We start from the raw sequence: 20,832 nt of genomic DNA on the forward strand, positions 1-20,832 counted from the left end.
AACATGTGCCTTTAGACGATACGTCGGTGCCTTCATCCCAGTAGAGGTTGTGTGGTGATGCGGTAGTGGCGGGGAAAACGGTATACTATACAAGAGTTCTTGAGCTGTCATTCCTGTCAATTTGGTGGCATCTCAAGGTTTCAGCATTTATACGCGGCCAAGCCTCTGTTGCACGATCATCTGGACCACTGATCACGAGTAGTGCCAGCATTCCACAGTACGCACATCTTGATAACCTTATTAGTGAATCTGGAGGAAAGTGATTTAGCATGAATAATTACAACTGGAGTAACATGAAGCAAAGGTGGTAATATATAGTCGAGATCGGTCAAGGCACAAAGCAAGTTGTTGACGGAGATCCGTGTGTTTCTTGATTCGCAACGATAAACCTGGCTCCATGTGCAGCAACCTTTGAGGTGCGTACTCTTCTACAATTGAACCTTGTACAGTTCCATCTACGCACTGGTCCCAATTACCATAACCCTGACGCCTTGCGTCCCCTCCTTTGGGATGGGCACGAAATAATCAGCCGCCATGTCAACAGCATCCCTGCCAGTCTCGTAGAGCTCGATATCCAGCCTACGGAACACCGTTGCCAGCCCGATATACAGCTCTGCCATGGCGAAGTTCATCCCTAGGCACATTCGCGGCCCCTTGCCGAAGGGAACCAGATACCGCGACAATGGTTTACCGGACGCCGTCTTTTGGTTCTCCAACCACCTCTCAGGGCGAAAGACGTCGGGATCGGGAAATATTTTGGGATCGCGATGTTGTATATACGAAGTCATGCTGAAAGGTACGTTGGGTGGGATCACGTACGACTCGTAGGTGATGGGGCTGTCGGGGCTGATGCGGGAAAGGCGCTGCGTGATGCCGAACGCCAGTCGCAAAGCTACAGGAACATATAGACTCAGCTTACAATCTCACTAAGGCCCGCCAAGAAGCGGTACCGCGATTCAAGAGAATTGGAGCATACTCACATTCCTGAACGACTGCATTGAGAAAAGGAAGACTCTCAAGTTCGTGCAGCGGCGGCATGGGCTCATTGGCGCGGGGGATATGAGTCTTCAACTCTTCGCGCAGTCTCTCGAAGACGCTAGGATTGTCCAGTATATGAAACGTCGCGAGCGCCAACGTGGTTTTGGTCGTGTCAATGCCTGCGCCTGTGATACTAGCCGCCTCGTGCTTCAGGCGCTCGACGGACAGCTCCTCGGGCGGTAAATTTGACTGCAGGAGTTCGTGGAACACAGTACGATGTTTAACAACTTTGTTCGAGGTGTTCTGCCCTGAAATGACCTTAATGATTTGTTCTTTGACTTCCTGGTGTTGGGAGTCCACTGGTCAGAGAAACTGATTCATACTACATCCCAGTGGCACTGTACTCACATTGTGAAAACGGAAGACGGGGACCATCAACGGGTTTAGAATCTGGGTGACCGACTCCGGTAGCGTTTGAAGCATCGTCAGAAGCCAGGGAAAATGGCCTGCCATGTGGAGAGACATGGCCAGCTTCCTGATTGAGGTCGTGAATGGCGTGACAAAATCAGGATAGTCTATAAAATTGTACGAGATGGCAAATGTGTAGTAATTGATTGCATCCGACACGAAAGCCGCGTATGCCTCATTCATATTGACGGGCTTTACTTTGTCGCTATACTCGGTCGCCAAACGGTCGACCATCTTGTCGGCCATGGACTGTATCTGCGGGCTGAACCCCGCAACCTTTTGCTTGGCAAAGAAAGGCGAGATAGCGGAGCGGCGGAGGTGGTGGTGGGCATGGTCGATGGTGTCAAAAGATGACAAGTGCAGCCCGAACCGGTATCGGAGCTTCTCGATCTTGCTGTACCTGGTTTTGTTGTTGAAGAGAACCTCGTAAAAGTCTGGGTCGGCGATGTGAACTTCCCAAGGCGTGATTCGGACAATTGGACCTGCTCGGGGAGTCAGTGTCCCGAGTCTCAATTTCCAATACACCGTTAGCAAGGCGTATTACCGTATTGACGGTGCCATTCTTCGATCTGAAAGGTGAACTGCCCTCCCTTGAACACATCCAAGTACGTCTCATACCAACCAGTTGCCCCCGCCAGCTTGGACCCCGGAACATTCGCAATCGGGCTGAAATGGAGCCGGTATATGATAAGGCCAGTTATGTAGACCAAGTAACCTAGGATCAGGGCCAAAATAATGGGTTGGGGGCTGAGAATACCATTGATTTTGATGTCTTCGAGATCCATTGTGTAAAGCCTGCCAAATGGGTATCCTCCTAAACTGGTCGATATGGCAGTCCAGTCGAAGGGGCTTTGGCCGAAGACATCGAATATTTGGACACAATGAGGTGAGTTCAGGTGCAGTACGTATTGTTCCCGGGTGATGTCGTATATCTTGGTGGTCAGGGACCGGGGACTTTCCGCGAAGCTGACACATCGGGCATTTCCGAGATGCAACACCGGGCCAGTCGGCGATGGGAATCCCCAGACGTACGCTAGGTACATCGGAAGCTTTCTCAATTTTCACTTCAATTCGCGATCGTGTTGGATTTGAATAGCAAGAAAAGGGGAGCAAGGCGCCTTTAGTTGAAGATTCAACCAGAACATACAGAGCTATCGCACTTTTCGACCAATTTCCAACACCCCCAGTCCTCTTTTGCCGCCCTACACAGTTGTCCAGTAAAAATGACGAATATCCAGTGGTACCTCCATCCCTGGTCACTCTTGGTCTACCAGACTAGTCTGATCATCTTTGCCGTGGGCTTCACGCGTCGGGGATCGTTGATTCGACTGGCCTTGTGGCCACTCGCTTTGTTTACGGTATTTCGTTTTGTCGCCACAGCTCATGTCCTAAACAATGGCTTTCACATGAGCTTTGGTGCCTCAGACGCCTGGCTGACATTTCTTCAATACTGGGATGTCGCACTTCTTAGCAACTGGGACTTTGAATACGGCGGCCCGCAGCCCAAGGCCACGGAAAAGAGGGAGACAAAGCCGTGGCGTGAGCGCGCGACTTTCTGGAACCGCTTAGGCTTCGGAATATACGCCGCCTCTTCGTACCGCTGTAGCGGAACTCCCTTTGAGGTGCCGAACCTTGGACCTTTTGACAAGAAGGACCCCAAATACGTGCCGTCGAAGGCCAAGTACATCCGCAATGCCGCCATCAGGGTGGTGGTTGTCTATCTGATCCTGGATGCCATGACTTCGTTCAATGATCCTGCAGCCATGCGATCCGTCTTCGCTGACGACAAGATACCGCTGCTACGGCGGCTGTCGCAGCTGACACTAGAGGAAGCTATCATGCGGACATTTACTTCTTTCTCGTTCTGGCTCGTCAACTACTTGGTTCTTATCCTCTTCTTCGACATCCCGGGTATCATATGTGTCGCGACCGGCGTGTCTGGCGTCGAGTGGTGGCGACCGCCGTTCAACTCTATCTTCGAGGCCTTCACACTGCGCCGTTACTGGGGGTAAGTTGTTTATTCCCCCTCCAGAAGGGCACCATCTCCATATCGAGAGAAGTATCACTGATGTCCGCCTTAGTGTCTTCTGGCACCAGTCCGTTCGAAAGCGCATTAACTCTCCAGCCAACTGGATTGCCAAGGACGTCCTTCGCCTGCCGCGGGGAACCCTCCTTGCACGCTACGCTGTCGTGGTCCTCACCTTCACTATGTCCACTTTCCAGCATGCCACGGGTGACATAGCCTCGGGTATTCCAGTTTCTCGTACCGGGTCACCTTGGTTCTTCCTTGTACAGGCTCTCGGCTTCGTCCTCGAAGACGTCTTCCAGTACGTTTGGAAGCAGGTTGCGCCGGCTTCGGCTCGCGACACGTGGTCCACCAAGATGTTTGGTTACGTCTGGGTTTTTGCATGGATGTTTTGGTGTACGCCATTCTACGCATATCCGGTTTCGGCAAACAATCGAGGAGAGCAGGACGCGATTCTTCCTTTCAGCGTTCTGAAGGTTGTTCTGGGCAAATAGAATGAGCCTTGGTGTCGAAGATATGAAATGCTTCCATCAATAGCTTTGATACGCGGGCCATGTGCCAAAGAAAGGATGCGAAGATAAGCATTATCTTCAGGGCCCCTCGGCTATTGGTTTTCTTGTTGGGGGCATGGGAAGGATATCGGCAAGATCTCCAGAGTTGATGCCGATTTTCTTGAATGGTGTAGGATGCATTGGCCCGAATGCATTTATTGAATTTTGTTACTAGTCATGAGTCATAGAGATGAGGTTGTCATGTGTATTAAGGATGCCCATTAATCGACTGATAAGTAACGCCAAGAGCAATAGGTACAAGGCCTATCTATGAGAAGAAATCCAAGAAGATACTTAAGTTTCTGGAGTCGATGGGTTGGGCTTTGATAGCTTGATTGCCGGCGCTTGTTGAAAAGCTTTAGCGATGACGCCCATTTCGCGACTTTGCAAATCTTTGCGATTATGGAAGGAGATTGGATAAAAAAGACTTCGATGTATGTATCTAGAAATACCTTGACACAGATAATAAAAGGCATATGATGGTTGGAAGATCTCTCGGCCTAGCTCATTTCACAGGATAGAAGAACTGGTAGTCTACGAATCTCATTCAATCAATAAGGCAGCTGGATAGAAATTCAATACGAAGCTCATTCTATTTCACACTTTTTTTAAGTCTTCGCTAAGCGACTGATGCCTGTTCTGCAAACTTACTCGTATTTTAAGAAGACGTCTGCAACCAGATCTAACATAACGTGTGGGAGACGTCATTGAAAAAGAACAATGCAGCCAAATTATCCCGTCACTTGCTAGATAACTTCAGTTCGTTCGACTTCAGACTCTCTTTTGATTTTATTCTATTTCGAGATTATACAAACGTACTTTTATCAAAGAAAAAGTAAGTCAAACTCAGTCAACACGTGATTGACAGCCAATTCATCAAAGCACAATATATGCAACTATGTTGAAGCTGTGAAAGGGTTGATGGATTAACCTATGGAAGGCTTTAGTTTAGTACTCGATGCCGTAACGGTGAATGTGGAAACGAGGAAGGCGGGCAGGGGAAGTTCTGCGCCCAGAAATTAGCCCTAGACTTAGATTCCATGTCAAAGCGACTTGATTAAGAGCTCCGAATCTGATGAATTTCCGGAACTGACCTTTCTTCTGGTCGGGGGTTTCTTTGGTTCTCGCTCTTAGTGTCTCGGGGCATTTTACTTTCAAAACAGCCGCCTGTAAGCATGACGCATATGCGCGCCGACACATTTGGGATTGGTAAGCTTATCATACACGATATGGAAATGTTGATTTTGCCAAAGTACGGTACCCAGGTACATGGTATCAATTTCTGCGATCCAAAAGACTTTGCACTACTACACTAATAGGACACTTCCTCTACACCTGGGCCAGAGACACTTCCATCGTTGAGTTCAGACTGTATAGACCGCAGCCCCTGATCCTGCTCGCGCGACTTGTATAGTTCTATCAGAAAAAACACACTCTCTACATTGCATCCTAGCGCAGGTGGAAACCTCAACGCAGGCCTTTTACGAGAACCGCAGATGGCGCAGAACAACGTCGTAGGCAGGGTCGATGGTGCGGACGCCTTGGAGCCAATTGCCATCATAGGCATGGCCTGTCGTTTTCCAGGAAGCGTCTCCACCCCGGAAAGCTTTTGGGAACTTCTCAACAACGCCAGAAAGGGCCATGGAGAGGTTCCCGAAGACCGTTTCAATGCTAAAGCATGGCGACATCCCAGTCACGAGAGAAAGGGAGCTGTAAGTAGAATAAATGCATTGCTCTGGCGGTCTGCCTTTCGAAAAACTGCGGTTACTGATAGGACGTATCTGTAGATCCAGCCTGACAGCGGTTTCTTCCTCGACGAGGACCCAGCTGTTCTTGATGCGCCATTCTTCTCTATTACCGCCAAGGAGGCCGCCGGCATGGTAAATGCCTTGCCCTTGACGCCCTCACTCAAATGATTGTCTGACAAGGTCTCTTAGGACCCAATGCAAAGGAAACTGCTTGAAGTAGCCTATGAAGGGTTCGAAAACGGTACGGATTTTCCATTAGAGACGATTAAGAGAAGGATACGGTTGCTGACGGCCGCGTTCTAGCCGGCATTCCCATGGAAAAACTGGCCGGTAGTGACACATCAGTTTACATCGGTGTAATGACAAACGACTATGAACTGGTCTCCCAAACCGATATCTACAACCTTCCACAAAATGCTGCTTCCGGAACTAGCCGGGCTATGTTGGCAAACCGCATTTCATGGTTCTTCGATCTGCATGGCGCTAGCCTCGCGTTGGACACTGCTTGTTCATCCAGTTTATACGCGTTCCATCTGGCTTGCCAATCTCTCCGGACGGGAGAGTCGAGACAGGTACGGTCAAGGCCCCCTTATCCTAACCCACTTCCCAGAATCGGTCAACAAACAATAGGCGCGATATTCCGTGCTAGTGGATGACTTATTGACCATTTGCATAGGCGTTGGTCGGTGGTGCCAATATGATTCTTCATCCAAACTTCATCTCTCAGCTATCTGCAATGCACATGTTGAGTCCTGATGGTATCAGCCACTCATTTGATGCCCGGGCGAACGGCTATGCACGAGGCGAAGCCATCACCACCATCGTCGTCAAGCGCCTAGAGGATGCTCTTGCCGACGGCGACACTATTCGAGCTGTGGTCAGGGGCACCGGCGTTAACCAGGACGGTCACACACCGGGGATCACGATGCCCAGCAGCGACGCCCAAGCCGCGCTAATACGGTCTACGTATGCTGCCGCAGGGCTCTCGTATGACAACACGGGCTATTTTGAGGCCCATGGCACAGGAACACCCCTTGGAGTTAGTTCATCCCAATCTTTTCTTGGTCGCATCACATAACCTTGGAGATAGGACCCTTTGGAGTTGGGCGCCGTTGGAGCCATATTTGGCCCCTCGAGAAGAGGGACCCGGACTCCCCTGCACGTAGGCAGCGTCAAGACCAATATCGGCCATACTGAAGGTAGTGCCGGCCTAGCTGGCGTCGTTAAGGCGATCCTGGCCGTAGAAAAGGGGTATATACCCGCCAACGCCGGTTTCGAGAAGTTAAACCCGAAGCTCCGACTCGATGAATGGGGTCTCACCTTGCCACTCGAGACGATGCCATGGCCAGTCCCGGGGCTACGCCGGGCGAGCGTCAACTCATTCGGTTTCGGGGGCGCCAACGCCCACGTCATCTTGGACGACGCTCATCACTATCTGGAGTCCCGCAACCTGGTTGGTAACCACCAGACGGCCGTGTCTGTTGACGGAGGCACATCTACTTCATCTGAAAGCGGAGACAGCGGAATCAGCGACGTGCGCAACCATCGGGACGGAAGTAAACAGCTTGGAAGCGTCCATGGACGCCCCAAGGTCCTTGCTCTCTCAGCGCACGACCAGGCTGGGATCAAGAGGCTCTCCAGTGCATACGCCCAATTCGCGGCGGAGTCTCAGCACCGGGAGGGCAGCTTCGTTCACGACATGGCCTACACTCTGGCAGCCAGGCGTACCAAACATCCATTTCGCAGCTTCGTGGTCGCGTCGACTGTAGACAATCTCGCGAGCGGTGTTTCCGCAGCGCCGGCGACACTGAAGCGTTCGGCAAAGAACGGGACGCTGGCCTTTGTGTTCACCGGGCAAGGTGCGCAATGGGCGACTATGGGGAGGGAGTTGCTTGATGTTCCTGCATTCAAGGAGAGCGTTCTCAGATCACAGGCGTACCTTGACGCACTCAGATGTAAGTGGAACGCGATTGAGCTATTATGCGACGCGGATGGCTCCAGATTGGACATCCCCGAGTTCTGTCAGCCCATCTGCACTGTGTTGCAGGTTGCCCTGGTCGACTTACTTGGTCACTGGGGTTTGACGGCTAAAGGAACTGTTGGGCACTCTAGTGGTGAGATTGGTAAGTATCCCACACTGAATGATAATGCGACTTCATGCTGACATGTGTGTACAAACAGCGGCTGCTTATGCTGCAGGCGGAATATCCCATGCCAGCGCCATTAAAATTGCTTACTTTCGCGGTCTTTACGTAGAGGAGATCCAGCGCCGTCTCGGAGGTCGCCGGGGCACCATGCTAGCTGCGGGCCTGACCGCCGACGAGGCGCAGTCAGTCGTAGAGGAGTTCTCTTCCCCTGAACAGATCGCTACGGTGGCCTGCATCAACAGTCCCTCGAGCGTAACCATCTCGGGCGATGAGGACGCTATCGTCAAGCTTGAGGCTGCGCTTCAGAAAAGGGAGAAGTTCGCGAGGAAGCTCCGCGTGAAGATGGCGTACCACTCGGCACACATGGAGGTCATCGCGGACGACTTCTTGGCATCCATGGGTAAGCTGGAGCTGAAGGATCAATTCACAGCGCCAATGTTCTCTTCAGTTACGGAGGAGGTCTTGGCGAGCCCGTCACAGCTGAGCGCTGCCTACTGGGTCAAGAACATGGTCTCACCCGTACTTTTCAAGGGTGCCGTGGAGGCATTGCTCACTCACTCCGCTCTTGTGGAGGGAGCCAACGCCGCACGAAGACAGAGGAAGGTCCCGGTGCGATGGACCGGTTTCGTTGAGATTGGCCCTGCGGGAACGCTCCAAGGACCGCTGGACCAGATCACGAAGGCTGTCAATTCGAAGCTCTCATCGGACCTGACATACACTTCCATGCTCAAGAGAAACAAGAACGCCATGTCTACCTCGCTCGAGGCTGCGGGTCTACTATGGGCCACTGGCCATAATGTCGATCTGCTGAAGGTCAACGAAGACCCTGACCACCGGGGCGCCCGGTCTTTGGCCAATTTGCCGCCGTACCCTTGGCAACACAGCAAACGCTTCTGGCACGAGACACCCGAGAGCCTCGCAGTCAGAAAGCAAAAGAGGCCCAGGAGAGATCTCCTAGGCATCGGGCTTCCTAACCAGAACCCCTTTGAGCCCAGGTGGCGGACTCCCTTGCGCTTGGAGGAGCAGCCGTGGATGGGTGGCCATATTATTACTGGCACAATTCTGTACCCGGCTGCCGGCATGCTGATCATGGTTCTCGAGGCCGCTCTGGAAATCGCCGAGAATGACTCGAGTAGAACAAAGAAGATCAGGGGCGTCGAGTTGGGTCAGATTAGCTTCGAGAGAGGCTTGGTGGTCCCCAATGATGGTGCCGTCGAGACTCACTTGAGCATGCGACCAGACGAAATGTTCCCTGAAAAGTATCACTGGACCATCTTTTCCATCCCATCTGGCGGGACCTGGCAGAAACACTCATCCGGCACTGTCGTCACTATCTACGAGGACACGGGTCCGAACATTGAGGACTGGCAAGCCCGAGCAGAGAGCTTCGAGGACATGAAGATGCGTGCCTCCAGGAAGCTTGACGTCGCAGCCTTCTACGATCAGCTGAAGTCTATCGGCATGGACTACGGGCCCTTGTTCACCAATGTCGTTGACGCCGCCATACTGCCGGGTGAGCAAACAGGTCTTGCGACTGTGTCCATCCCAGACACCAAGTCTACGATGCCGCAGGGCGTCGAATTCCCGCACCATATCCACCCGGCAACGCTCGATGCAATCTTCCACCTCATCTTCATCGCCCTTTTTGAAGGGAATCCTATGGACGAAGCATCCATTCCGGTGACGGTCGAAACCATCTTTATCGCGATAGACCAGCCTTCTGGTGCGGGATCCAAGTACGTCGGATTCTCAAAGGCAAGAAAGACCAACCCCAGAGAGGCGTGTGGCGATATCGTCATCTCGGATGAGAGCTGGTCGGGACCCAAGGTCGTCATGCAGAACATGGTGGTCCGTCAGGTATCATCCACTGACGATAAGTCTCAGAGCTCTTCGTCGCCCTTCTCTCAAACGCCAAAGAGGGTCGGCCGACTTGAGTGGAAGGAAGACGTCGATGCGCTTGCGGGCAAGGTAGCATCACAGGTCCTCTGTGCATATGGAAGCCAGGACCGTTTCACTGGCCTGAGCAATCCTGACTTGGCTGTGTACTTGGAACTTCTTACCTACAAAGAGGCGGATTTGAGGCTTCTTGTCCTTCATGCCAAGGAAAGCCATGAACTGCAATCCTTGGCAAACATCTTCGCACCGCAAGAGGAGCGAGGTCTTCGCGCCGCCGAGATCAAGTTTGCTGCGCCGTCTCAAGAGGTTGCAAGTCAATTGCTCTCCCAGCTTGCAGCAACGCAATATCCGCTGCCCAATGGTTCCGACGTTATATACGTGCCATCACCTGAAGCCCTGGTAGATGATTCATCCGATCAACTTGTTCAGGAGCTGGGTATGTTTGACATCGTCATCGGGGATAGTCGACAGTTGCTCGGTGGTGGTGGGAACATTGGCCTGTCTCACATCAAGTCCCTTTTACATCCCGGTGGTCGAGTCGCTTTAGTTGGAGACAAGGTGTCTGCCGCCGACTACCTAAGTGGCGCCGGCTTCGCCCCGGTTGATATCGACTTCAACAACGCAGTCGTTTGCTCAACAAAGGTCCAGGAGAAGCTGGACCTTTCCGAGATCAACCTGATTGTGAGGCCCTCGCCTTCGACAGCAGCTCTGAAAGTCCAAGAGGTCTTGAAACGAAAACTGGAGGGCTCAGGGGTCGCGGTCAAGAGCTGCCTCCTCTCCGAGGCCGCCACTTCGGGATCTGAGATGTGTATCTCCCTTCTCGAGTTCGATGAGCCTTGGACAATCAATCTAACTGCCCAAGACCTGGACGAGTTCCGATCCTTGGTTTTTGGCGCCAAGTACCTTCTGTGGCTGACGAACGGCGGCATCGCCGACAGAACTGAGGCGTCATTGGCCTTCTCCCCTACCACCGGCCTGCTGCGCACTATTCGAACTGAGGTGCCGCAGATTGTGCTCCCACATTTAGATCTCTCCATAACTTCGAAACTCAGCCCTGAAGAACAGAGCACCTTGGCAATGGAGGTGTTGAGCCTTAGCAGGAAAGACCTGTACAAAGGGAAGAATAACGAGATGGAGTTTCTCGAGTCCGGAGGCAGGCTTCTAATTCATCGAGCCGTGGCAGACTTGCCCTCTGACCATGAATTGGCGTTGCGATCTGGTCAGCTGAAGTCGGTTCCGGGCGCATTGTGGGCGGCTAGCGAGCCAAGGGACTTGAGTCCTTTAAAGTTTGACGTCGCTGGGTCCGGTGTCTGGGTCGCGGACACAACCCAGAGCGAACCTCTCAATGACGAAGAGATCGAGATCCAAACCAGCCACATATGCATCAACGGCTCTGATCTTATTCGATCATCAGGCCAATTTGGTACAACAATGGCGACGGAGGCTCTGGGACGTGTGGTCCGTCTTGGTTCCGAGGTACCGAACCTCAAAATTGGTGATAAAGTCGTCGTCCTGGTTGATGAAAGCGCATTCAAGACACATATCAGACAGCACTTCAGCCTTGTCCAGAAGGTCCCGGAGGATGTCAAGCCTGAGCTCGCCGTTTCTCTACCGTTGAGCTTCATGACGGCCTACCACGCTATCGTTGAAGTTGGTCGTCTTGCAGCAGGCGAGACCGTTCTAATCCATGCCGTGCATGATGCCGTTGGACTTGCTGCCCTTCAGATTGCCACGCAGCTGGGTGCGGCGGCGGTCTTTATCACGGCCAACGACGATGAGACGGCATCGGAGCTGATAGCCGAGTACGGCATTCCTCATAGGTACATCATCCGAGCAGAGGACGGTGACGTCGTCTCAAAGACCGCCATGAAGCTTACTTCCGGGCGTGGTGTCGACATTGTCATCAGCGCTGCGTCAGGCACATCACTGCACTCCGCCACGAAGACGGTGGCTTCCTGGGGCCGGTTCGTACGCATGGGCACCGATGGGGCTCGTCCCCAGGACATCAGCGCCGCTGTGTTCGAGCGCAACGCCTCAGTCTCGTCCGTCAATGTCAGGCAGCTCCCCCATGAGAGGCGTGCGCGGCTGCTCGCCATGGCGTTCGGGTTCTTGCGCTCCGGACTTGTGAAAGAACAGTCTCTTGTCACCAGTGTACGTGCCGTAGAAGACCTGAGTGACATCTTATCCTCGACTACAGTCGAGCAAGGCAACATTGTTGTCGAGCTTGGGGAAAATGCCGTGGTGCCGGTTTTACCGCGACTGCCGGCTCCGCCCCAGTTGGATGCCGAAGCAAGCTACCTCATCTCCGGTGGCCTAGGTGCTCTCGGCCTGACTATCGCGAAGAACATGGCTCTTCATGGCGCTCGGTACTTGGTCCTTCTATCGCGATCTGGCGTGGTGAACGCTAGGCAAGAAGACGCCATCCGGGACATCCGCGATCTCGGCTGCGAGGTTGACACTCCCAATTGCGACGTCACGGTACGCTCAGAAGTTGAAGATGCGATACGAACATGTAAGACGAGCGGGCGAAGGCTTCGAGGCGTGATTCAATGCGCCATGGTCCTTCAAGACTCCATCTTGCAGAATATGACCATCGAGAAATGGAACATCGCGACGCGTCCCAAGATTGTGGGGACGTGGAATCTCCACTCCACGGTGCCCACAGACCTCGACTTCTTCATTCTTCTGTCCTCCATGTCCGGCATCATCGGTAACAGCGGACAGGCTAATTACTGCGCGGGTAACACGTACGAGGACGCCATCGCGCTTCACCGCCGGTCCTTGGGGCTAGCGGCGACGACGCTGAACGTTGGGCTGGTGACGGACGCCAGCCATTTCAATGCGACGTCTACAGCCGACGATTACCTCAGGAAATACGGCCACTGGGAGTCGGCGAGGGTGACGGACGACGAGATGCAGGCCGTCATCGAAGCCGTCGTCCGCCAGGGTGCCGGCGGCCTCGCGGAGCAGCTCCTCGTCGGCATCACGGATGATGTGAAGCGCGACGGTCGCGCCGCGTGGCCACAAGACCGCAAGTTTGAGCACCGCATCGCGCGAACTGGGTCATCTGCCGCTAGTGCAGACACCAACGGCGCGAACGCGGAGAGACTCGGAAACGAGTTGGGCCGGGCAAAGACATTGAAAGAGGCTGTTGTGGTGGTTCTCGGCGCTCTCAAGGCGAATCTCGCGGCGGCCATGACGGCCAGTCCGGACGATATCGACGAGGAGAGGCCGCTGTACAGCTTTGGTGTCGACTCGCTCAAAGCCGTCGAGGTGCGCAACTGGATCTTTAAGGAGCTACGATGCGACGTGTCTGTTTTTGATATTCTGAGCCCGAGCCCGCTCGCTAAGTTGGGGCCGAGGATCGTGGCTAGGAGCGCGCTAACGCCACCCGAGATTGCAAGTCAAGCGTTAGCGGAGGCATAATCCATGTTAGTAGGGATAAGGCTGGCAAAAGGGCAGGGCAATGTGATCATCATTGTTTTTATCTGTTGTTCAATTGAGGTTCTGATAGTGAGTACGGTCTTTGTTCAATTGATGAATGCACTGATATATCTCACCGCCAAAGGGCAAGTAAGTACCGGGGTACAATATAATGGACTGCTATGTATCTAAGAACAGAGCGACGGGAACACGCTGCGGTCCTAGTTTAAAGAGACCTTTTTGAAAGTCACCATGGGTGAAAAAAAGTCGATAGATTTTAGTCGATAGATTTTGGTCGTTCGCCGGCATTGTCCTCCACGGTCAGGTGACCAGCGGGTAGGTTTTAGCTGATACAACACGGCATGATATTAGAAAGTGCAGAAATTCTTTTCAGATACATATGAATATGTCTGTAATTGTGTGAATTTCTTTCAATTTCTTTTTTTTGGCGATTAACTTCCAAGGGGCGGAGGCGGAGACGTTAGATGGCCGCTTCAACAAGAAAGATACTTCTATCGATGGTCGCTATCTAAGATCAACGTTACAAAACACATGGTAGACTTTTACTATGACCATCACAATCACCACTTAATCGACATTTTCCCTCGCAGGCGCTCGACCCTCTCCATGACCCCTCTTAACATCCCGAGAGTCGCGCTGCACTGCATCTCTTTCATATGTCCTCCGGTAGTATTTTGGAGGTCTGCTAACATCCCAACCAGAATCCTCAAGCGGTGGCGAACAAGCCGCTTCAGAAACGTCAACTTCAAGTCTTCGTCTAAGACCTCGTAGTCGCCTATCCGCAACTCTGTCGTATGTATGAATGACTGTTTGCGAGATGGCGCCGCCATCGTCCCCCCCGGAGCTGGTATGTAAAGCTTCCCCAGTCCGACTCCGCTCGCGGACGGCTGGCTGCGGTGGGTGCCCTGATAGATATTGCCATCCCCGGCGGTATTCTTGTTCGAACCACCTGAACCTCCTCGAATTGAGCTCTGATGATCTACGATAGCCACATTGGGCTTGACTTTCTCGATGAAGCAATCCAGTAGCCGGGTCGCCTGGTCCATGATGATGGAAAGTAGTAGTAAGCTGCTGTCATTTGCTAGGCAATGTGGGCAGTTAAGGAGTCCCTTTGTGAGCGCCTGCATATTTCGGTCAATTTGTAGAATCGTGTCGACATTTGGGGTGACCGAGGAGTTGGTGAGGCTATTCAGACCAGCGAGCTGTTGGCTGAGACAGCGATAACAGTCGTTGCTGCACATGAGAGAAGATGAGGTCAATACTGATGTGGAAACAGGGAGAGGTTGTGTGTGAAAGTGCATTGATGTTTCTTCGGGGCCAAACACGTCGGACACTGCTGCCACCGCCGCGGCCGCGTCACCTTTAGACATATTCATGGCGGCTGTCGAAGGGCGTTTAGTCGTGCCAGTAAGAGCTTCACTTCCAAATTGCTCGTGTTGGTCCACTGGGGTGTTGTAATGACTTTGTTCGGTAGCCCAGTTCTGAAGATCCTCAAAGCTCGTCTCGGTTAAACTGACGGCGGCGAGGGACTCCGAAGATGCCGGGTCAGTTGTAAACAGTGTCTCCATTACCACGTCAAACTGATGGTTGCTGTCTATCACTGGCTGATGCAAAGCGCTAGGGATAACTATCGTGCTAGCCCTGTCATCGTTAACTCCAGATATGGCGTCGAGGAAGGCATCTGAGAAGGGCGAAATTGTCTCGTGGAAAGCTGGGGTTGGAACTTTCTGCAGAGAGATAGACGTTGAGGGTCCACCATGGCTCTGTCCCATATTCGTAATTTCGCCTTCTTGATCCTCATCCTTGCGGCCTCCTCTCACACCTGCGACACCCGAAGATGTTACTGCTGACGATGGCGGAGGCGGCGGCGGTTGCCGTTGCTGTCGGGGTTGCTGCTGCGGTAGTTGAGTCGAGTCTTCTAGCTGATTGGAGGAATGCTTGCGAGGCCGGCCGAGCCGGCGGATCGGAGAGTACACGCACGGGAGACCGAGTCGGGCGCACCGTCGACACGCCGGCTTTTCCTGAGAGCACTTAAGCTTCGTATCCTGACAGCGGTCACAAGAGTTGCGGAGCCTAAACTGCCGGTTCGGGTGGTTCCCCGCCTGGTCTCGGCTTCCCTGACCCTCTATGACAGGGGCTGGACTAGCTTCTCCAGGCTGTATTTCCGTATTGCTCATGTCGTATACGAGGTTATACGAGGGATTATGTACCTTCGGCTGCTTGAAGTTGTCCTTTTCCACCCTTTGTTGGATGGTCCGGCATCCGTCCCAACCATGGGAAGGCGAGCTAAAACTCGTCACTCGAATATGAGGCAGATAAGATTTGGCACCTCACTTTTATATCTGCTACTCATCCCACAGAATTTCACTAGGATACTAGGCAGCCAGATTCCTTCCTCTGCAGAGATGTGGCGCTGTGTAAGCGCTTTACTTGATGGAGGTACATCCTCTGGGCTTATGTCTGTTGATAGCGTGGTTCCTCCGTATGCGCACATCACGCCGCGGACGCGCACGTTACGGAGCAGTCAGTCCAATCAGATGACAGAGATCAACCTTGTTCCACTGAAAGGATTTGCTCGTTGACCGAGATACAAGTCCGGCCTCTTGTCACTCACACTCACGTAAGTTCCCTCGTAGTTCCCGTAAGGAATGTTCACTTTCAAATTCTCATACTAAGACGACAGTGACTTGATGGTCATAAACTAACCGGTATTACCCCGCGTACGATTAAGGCATCCTCCGGTATGTTGAGGTCGCCAGTCCGAACCCCTGTCCGACCCTTTGACATCCAACATGAAGACACCAGACCCCTGTCAATTCATGTACATGTAGGCACAATCCCACAATGTAAGTCACAACTCTGGGACTACAACCCGAATTTGAAGACCATGCACGAGATATTCGACGCAAGAAGACAAGCAGCTATGAAAGCACCAAGCAAGGTGTGACTGAATGTTTTCGACATGACATAGGGCGTGGGGGGGTGGCTTTACGTCTGTCAGATCTAGCCTACATGATTCGGCTTGGCCGCGCCTGCCGCAGGCGAATTGATAAGTACTTTGGTCCAATCGGCCCATTACGCCGCGGTATCGCATAGAATACATGTAATATGTCCATTAGCCACTGTCTCAAAAAAGGCAGTTGTCAAACAAGCATGACAGGCCCGGGTGATTGATCGGGTCGTTTTTCCAACATCACGGATAGACGGATCACAAGTTTTCCCTTCTAAGACTACATCAATAGGCCCTCTTGGGAACTGAGTTTCGTCAGCAGAGTCAAGACTGAATTACATGGTTGGCTAGAGAGTTCCAAGAGAAACAACATCTATCTTCAAAATGGTGGCAAACAAGTCATTGATCTTCAAGAAGGTCCACGAGACGCCCACGGTAGCGGGTCAGGATATTACTGTGGAGAGCAGAGACTTTGATCTTGATCAGGTATGCACACACGCAACGGAAAATGGTCTTTTGTCATTGAAAGCCTGGCCACTCGAGTACCATTGTGGCGTTTTGCTAACACTTTAATTTTAGGAATTGCTGGGGGGTTCCGTCTTAGTACAAGTTCTGTATGTCTCATTCGACCCGTACATGAAGGGTCGCATGGTTGAGAAGCCGGTTATGGGCCCTTACAAGCTCAATGAGCCCATCCCGAACACAGCCCTCGCCAAAGTCCTTCGATCCAAAAACGAAGGATTCCCAGAAGGGGCCATAGTCAGGGGGGAATTCCCAATCAGCCAGTACGCTGTCGCCACCGCCGAGGACTTGCAGGCCGGATGGGCACACCTAATCGAGAACCCTCTCAACCTCCCGCTCGACACATTCCTTGCCGGCCTGGGGATGCCCGGACTCGCCGCCTACGCCTCTCTCTACGAGATAGGCAAGCCCAAAAAAGGCGAAACCTTGTACGTCTCCGCTGCAGCCGGCGCCGTGGGCCATGTAGTCGGGCAGATCGCCAAGCGCGAGGGCCTACGTGTCATCGGCTCCGTGGGCGCCGACGAAAAGATTGACTATCTCGTCAGTGAGCTCGGCTTCGACGCTGTCTTCAACTACAAGAAGGAGACGGTCGACGAGGGCCTCGCTCGTCTTGCAACCGACGGGATCGACATCTTTTACGACAATGTCGGCGGTGAGACGCTGGATGCGGCTCTCCTGAAGATGAACCCATATGGACGAATCATCGCCTGTGGAGCCATCAGCCAGTACACGCGTGTTCAAGGCCCTTACACGGGCTATGGAGTTACCAATATCTTCAACATCACTGTGAAGCGAGTCACCATGGCTGGCTACATCGTGACTGACCCCAACATTGGTCCCAAGTATGGCGCGGAGCATATGCAGAATGTGTCAAAGTGGATTAATGATGGTAGCTTCACGTCCAAGTCGACTGTCGTGGAGGGCGTGGATAAAGCAGCCGATGGATTTGTGGGCATGTTTTACGGCAAGAACATTGGAAAGGCTGTTCTCAAGATTTAGAATACTGCCTTATGAAATTAGATCCAATTTGTCATTCTACTTGATTCTCACACAACCTTCTGCTATGTTTTCAAGTTTCTATCCGATGAGTCCTGTTAATGCATTTCCAACGCATGATCTTTGACACGTTCGCTGTGCTCGTTTAGCTCTAAATGGACGAAAGAAAGAATGAGAGAGCCCGTAGCTGTGATGGGTCAAGGGACCTATAGAGAACAGAATAGGGATAGCCCGTTTGATTCCATGGCGGCAGGGACTTTCTGGATTCGTCTAGGTACGATAGTAGTTCCAAGCCTCCGAATCCTTCCAGTTCATCCTTCTGACTAGATAGCTGCCACCCCACCTTTCAAAGTGCAAACCTTAAAGACATTCAAAAAGCCCCCGAAGAGGTAAGCATTTAAGTATCCGAAACTCCCAAGCACCCAAGATAGTTCTTCAGTGGCAATCAGCAGCCAATCGATGATCTGTATAATCCAGCATGCCGTGCCGAATCCTTTGCCTCCATGGCATGGGCATCAACAGCCAGATATTTGCCTCGCAGACAGGTGAGTCATTTTCATACTGTCTTATCTCGGTCTATTAGCACTGCTTACTCAACTCACAGAATCCTTTCGGAGTTTGCTACCATCGGACTACGACTTTACATTTGTCGATGGCCCGACCGCTTGTATGCCAGAGGTGGCCATAGCCAAGGTATATCCAGGCCCGTACCTTTGCTGGTATAGAACGCCGACTACTGAGTCGGTGACCGCGGCCCACCGTCACGTCAAGTCCATCATGGCTGAAAAGGGCCCTTTCGATGCAATCATGGGATTCAGCCAGGTGAGTTTCACCGGGAGCGTTCCGTCCTTCTTATATCAGGCTCGCGTTCTGACGAATTCGACCGTAAGGGCGCCGCAGTCGCGGTGTCGATGATCCTGCGCCACCAGCTTGAAACCCCGTCAACGCCACCCCTGTTCAAGTTTGCCATTCTCATCGGCTCCCCTTTACCATTCTCACACAGCCTTATGTATGGGATCGACACGCGGGACTACTTTGGCGTCTCTTGCAACGTGGATTGTAGCGTGCTTGCTCGGTACAATCGTCCTAATAAGGTGCCTACATATCTTATTACCCCAGACAGGTATCTCAAAAACGACGGCGATGAGGACTTCCACAGAACCGAAGAGGCGTGTCAACAGCCGACCGCAGCCATATTCTACCAAATGTTCCATTCAACATCAGATGAAGTCAGAATGGACATTCCTACTGTTCACATATTTGGCCGGCGTGATCCGTGGTACCTTCATAGTAAAGATGTGCTACGGCTGGCATGTGCTGAACGGGCCTCGGTGTTGGAGCATTGTTATGGTCATGAAGTTCCGCGACAGCTGAGTGAGGAGATTTGTGATTTGATTGAGTCGGCGTTTGCCTTGGTGGAAATTTAGTAAAAGAATTTCGAACTATTTCCTATTCTTCCTAAGGTACTCTAGAGTGTCGAGATTTGTAGCCATTCTTGATCCTTCCTTAAATTCCAGAGCAAACATATGTAACTACCTTATTTGATGTATTTCATTTTAACGACCGACCGAATAAACCGGCTATTTCATTCATGTGTAAAACAGGATGATTGTCATTGAATTTATGATAAGAAATCTGTATTTGCCTGGTTTACTTAGTACCGTTGGTCTCGCCATTGCTCGTTCCGTGCGCGACACCCACATACTTGTCTACTTTTCCAGCCAAAACATTCCTGATAAAGTCCACCTGCATCTTAATTAGGTCGGGGAACTCTGGACCGCTGAGTACATTAAGGTGTCCTTTGCCAACAGACACGTGCGCCTTTTTCGGGCCTGGAAACGTGCCGAACAGATCGAATTGCTGATCTGGGGGCGAGATCTGGTCCAGTTCGGGAATGACCATGAGAACGGGCGTTTGGTACATGTACTTCATTATACCATGGGGCTGCCACATGATGAGCTTGTAGTACGACTGAAGCGTCGTTCTGTTCTCGTGGCGACTCGCGCCGTACTTTTTAGCGTTGACCATGTAATCAAATTCCTCCTTGTCGGCGCCGATACCCAGGCCGGCGGGGTTGACGCCGTCCTCGGTCAGCACAGGCAAAAAGACTGGCGGGTTTCCGGCGGCGCGGGACTCGCGGTCAGCCATGCTGCGTGCGAGAACGCGGGGAAACTTTTGCGGCGTGAGCTCGAAGTCCAGCAGTGGGCAGATAGAGACAACCATGCGTGCGCGCTTGTCGAGGGCGCCAGCACAGAGTGCGACACAGCCGGCGAAGGACTGGCCCCAGAAGAAGATCTGCTCCGGATCGACTTCGGGGAGGCCGCGGAGGTAGGTCAGCGCATCTGAGTAATCTGAGACCTGTTTCATCGGGTCGATCTCGTTCCGGGGCTGACCATCGCTGAGGCCTAGGCTGCGTGGGTCGTAAATGAGTGCTGAAATTCCGGCAAGCTGGAACTGTTCGGCCACCTCTGGCACGAACATCTCCTTCACGCAGTTGAACTAGGCGGGAGCTGAGTGTCAACCTGGAGAAATCCTTTGAAAAACGAGCAGGGAATTCCATCAAGAGATTCTTACCCCGGGCGTAATGATGGCCGCAAGACCACGGCCAGGAGCGGGATAGAAGCAGCCCCTGAGGGTCAGCCCGTCCACGGTCTGGAACTCCACGTCTCGGAAAAAGGTGCTCATTATTGCCGTTGAGACGCAGAATTCGACGGAAAAAAACTTGCTTGGTAGGGCTACCTAGTCACCAAGATGGCAAACCTCACGCATTGCAAGCGCATTAGGTGTTCCTTATCAGACAGTTGGCCTTGCAATGGGCGAGTTCGATGCAACAACTGAAAGGTCAACGGCGTAGGATAAACTGCCCGAAGTCTTCCACTTGCACCGGCCACTTTCAAGACCAACGGTTTTGACACCCAACTCAAGAACCGGCTAACCCAATCAGCATGTCAGATTATTCCCTGTCAGAATATCCCCGAGTCGTGGGCATGCCATAGCAAGGCTGATGATCAGGACCGTGCTATGGGCGGATGGGAGACTTGTCCAACTGATAGTGGATGTTTGCCACAATGACCAAACATGGAAACCATCCGAGGCGTTCCCAAAC

The 20,832-nt window shown here is 52.4% G+C and overlaps 7 protein-coding genes across 7 annotated transcripts; 4 read left to right on the forward strand and 3 right to left on the reverse strand.

Annotated features, from left to right (window-relative positions):
• Window positions 1-455: 455 nt before the first annotated feature.
• On the reverse strand, window positions 456-2,231 carry BDZ83DRAFT_753807 (cytochrome protein; the record flags this gene model as incomplete). The annotated part of the gene is made up of 4 exons (XM_060514398.1): window positions 456-892; window positions 981-1,320; window positions 1,387-1,928; window positions 1,991-2,231. 4 exons carry the CDS (start codon window positions 2,229-2,231, stop codon window positions 456-458), a joined length of 1,560 nt encoding a protein of 519 aa, XP_060363090.1.
• Window positions 2,232-2,669: 438 nt separating this feature from the next.
• On the forward strand, window positions 2,670-3,966 carry BDZ83DRAFT_653354 (membrane bound O-acyl transferase family-domain-containing protein; the record flags this gene model as incomplete). The annotated part of the gene is made up of 2 exons (XM_060510608.1): window positions 2,670-3,454; window positions 3,528-3,966. 2 exons carry the CDS (start codon window positions 2,670-2,672, stop codon window positions 3,964-3,966), a joined length of 1,224 nt encoding a protein of 407 aa, XP_060363091.1.
• A 1,232-nt stretch (window positions 3,967-5,198) lies between these two features.
• On the forward strand, window positions 5,199-13,240 carry BDZ83DRAFT_653355 (uncharacterized protein; the record flags this gene model as incomplete). Its single annotated transcript, XM_060510609.1, has 8 exons — window positions 5,199-5,232; window positions 5,482-5,735; window positions 5,811-5,903; window positions 5,961-6,012; window positions 6,075-6,343; window positions 6,448-6,810; window positions 6,862-7,894; window positions 7,953-13,240. 8 exons carry the CDS (start codon window positions 5,199-5,201, stop codon window positions 13,238-13,240), a joined length of 7,386 nt encoding a protein of 2,461 aa, XP_060363092.1.
• A 417-nt stretch (window positions 13,241-13,657) lies between these two features.
• On the reverse strand, window positions 13,658-15,550 carry BDZ83DRAFT_627246 (uncharacterized protein). The gene has a single exon (XM_060508617.1). It carries the CDS (start codon window positions 15,433-15,435, stop codon window positions 13,819-13,821), a length of 1,617 nt encoding a protein of 538 aa, XP_060363093.1. The 5' UTR covers window positions 15,436-15,550; the 3' UTR covers window positions 13,658-13,818.
• A 1,042-nt stretch (window positions 15,551-16,592) lies between these two features.
• Window positions 16,593-17,729, forward strand: BDZ83DRAFT_653357 (uncharacterized protein; the record flags this gene model as incomplete). The annotated part of the gene is made up of 2 exons (XM_060510610.1): window positions 16,593-16,694; window positions 16,788-17,729. 2 exons carry the CDS (start codon window positions 16,593-16,595, stop codon window positions 17,727-17,729), a joined length of 1,044 nt encoding a protein of 347 aa, XP_060363094.1.
• A 315-nt stretch (window positions 17,730-18,044) lies between these two features.
• Window positions 18,045-19,265, forward strand: BDZ83DRAFT_405314 (serine hydrolase FSH). The gene is made up of 3 exons (XM_060502867.1): window positions 18,045-18,271; window positions 18,331-18,548; window positions 18,617-19,265. Exons 1-3 carry the CDS (start codon window positions 18,205-18,207, stop codon window positions 19,151-19,153), a joined length of 822 nt encoding a protein of 273 aa, XP_060363095.1. The 5' UTR covers window positions 18,045-18,204; the 3' UTR covers window positions 19,154-19,265.
• Window positions 19,266-19,376: 111 nt separating this feature from the next.
• Window positions 19,377-20,411, reverse strand: BDZ83DRAFT_753811 (Alpha/Beta hydrolase protein; the record flags this gene model as incomplete). Its single annotated transcript, XM_060514399.1, has 2 exons — window positions 19,377-20,225; window positions 20,301-20,411. The coding sequence occupies 2 exons, from the start codon at window positions 20,409-20,411 to the stop codon at window positions 19,377-19,379; spliced, it is 960 nt and encodes a 319-aa protein (XP_060363096.1).
• Between the last annotated feature and the right edge of the window lie 421 nt (window positions 20,412-20,832).

This window comes from Colletotrichum acutatum (genome assembly GCF_030867785.1).
Source record: "Colletotrichum acutatum strain CBS 112980 chromosome Unknown BDZ83scaffold_70, whole genome shotgun sequence".
NCBI lineage: Eukaryota > Fungi > Ascomycota > Sordariomycetes > Glomerellales > Glomerellaceae > Colletotrichum > Colletotrichum acutatum.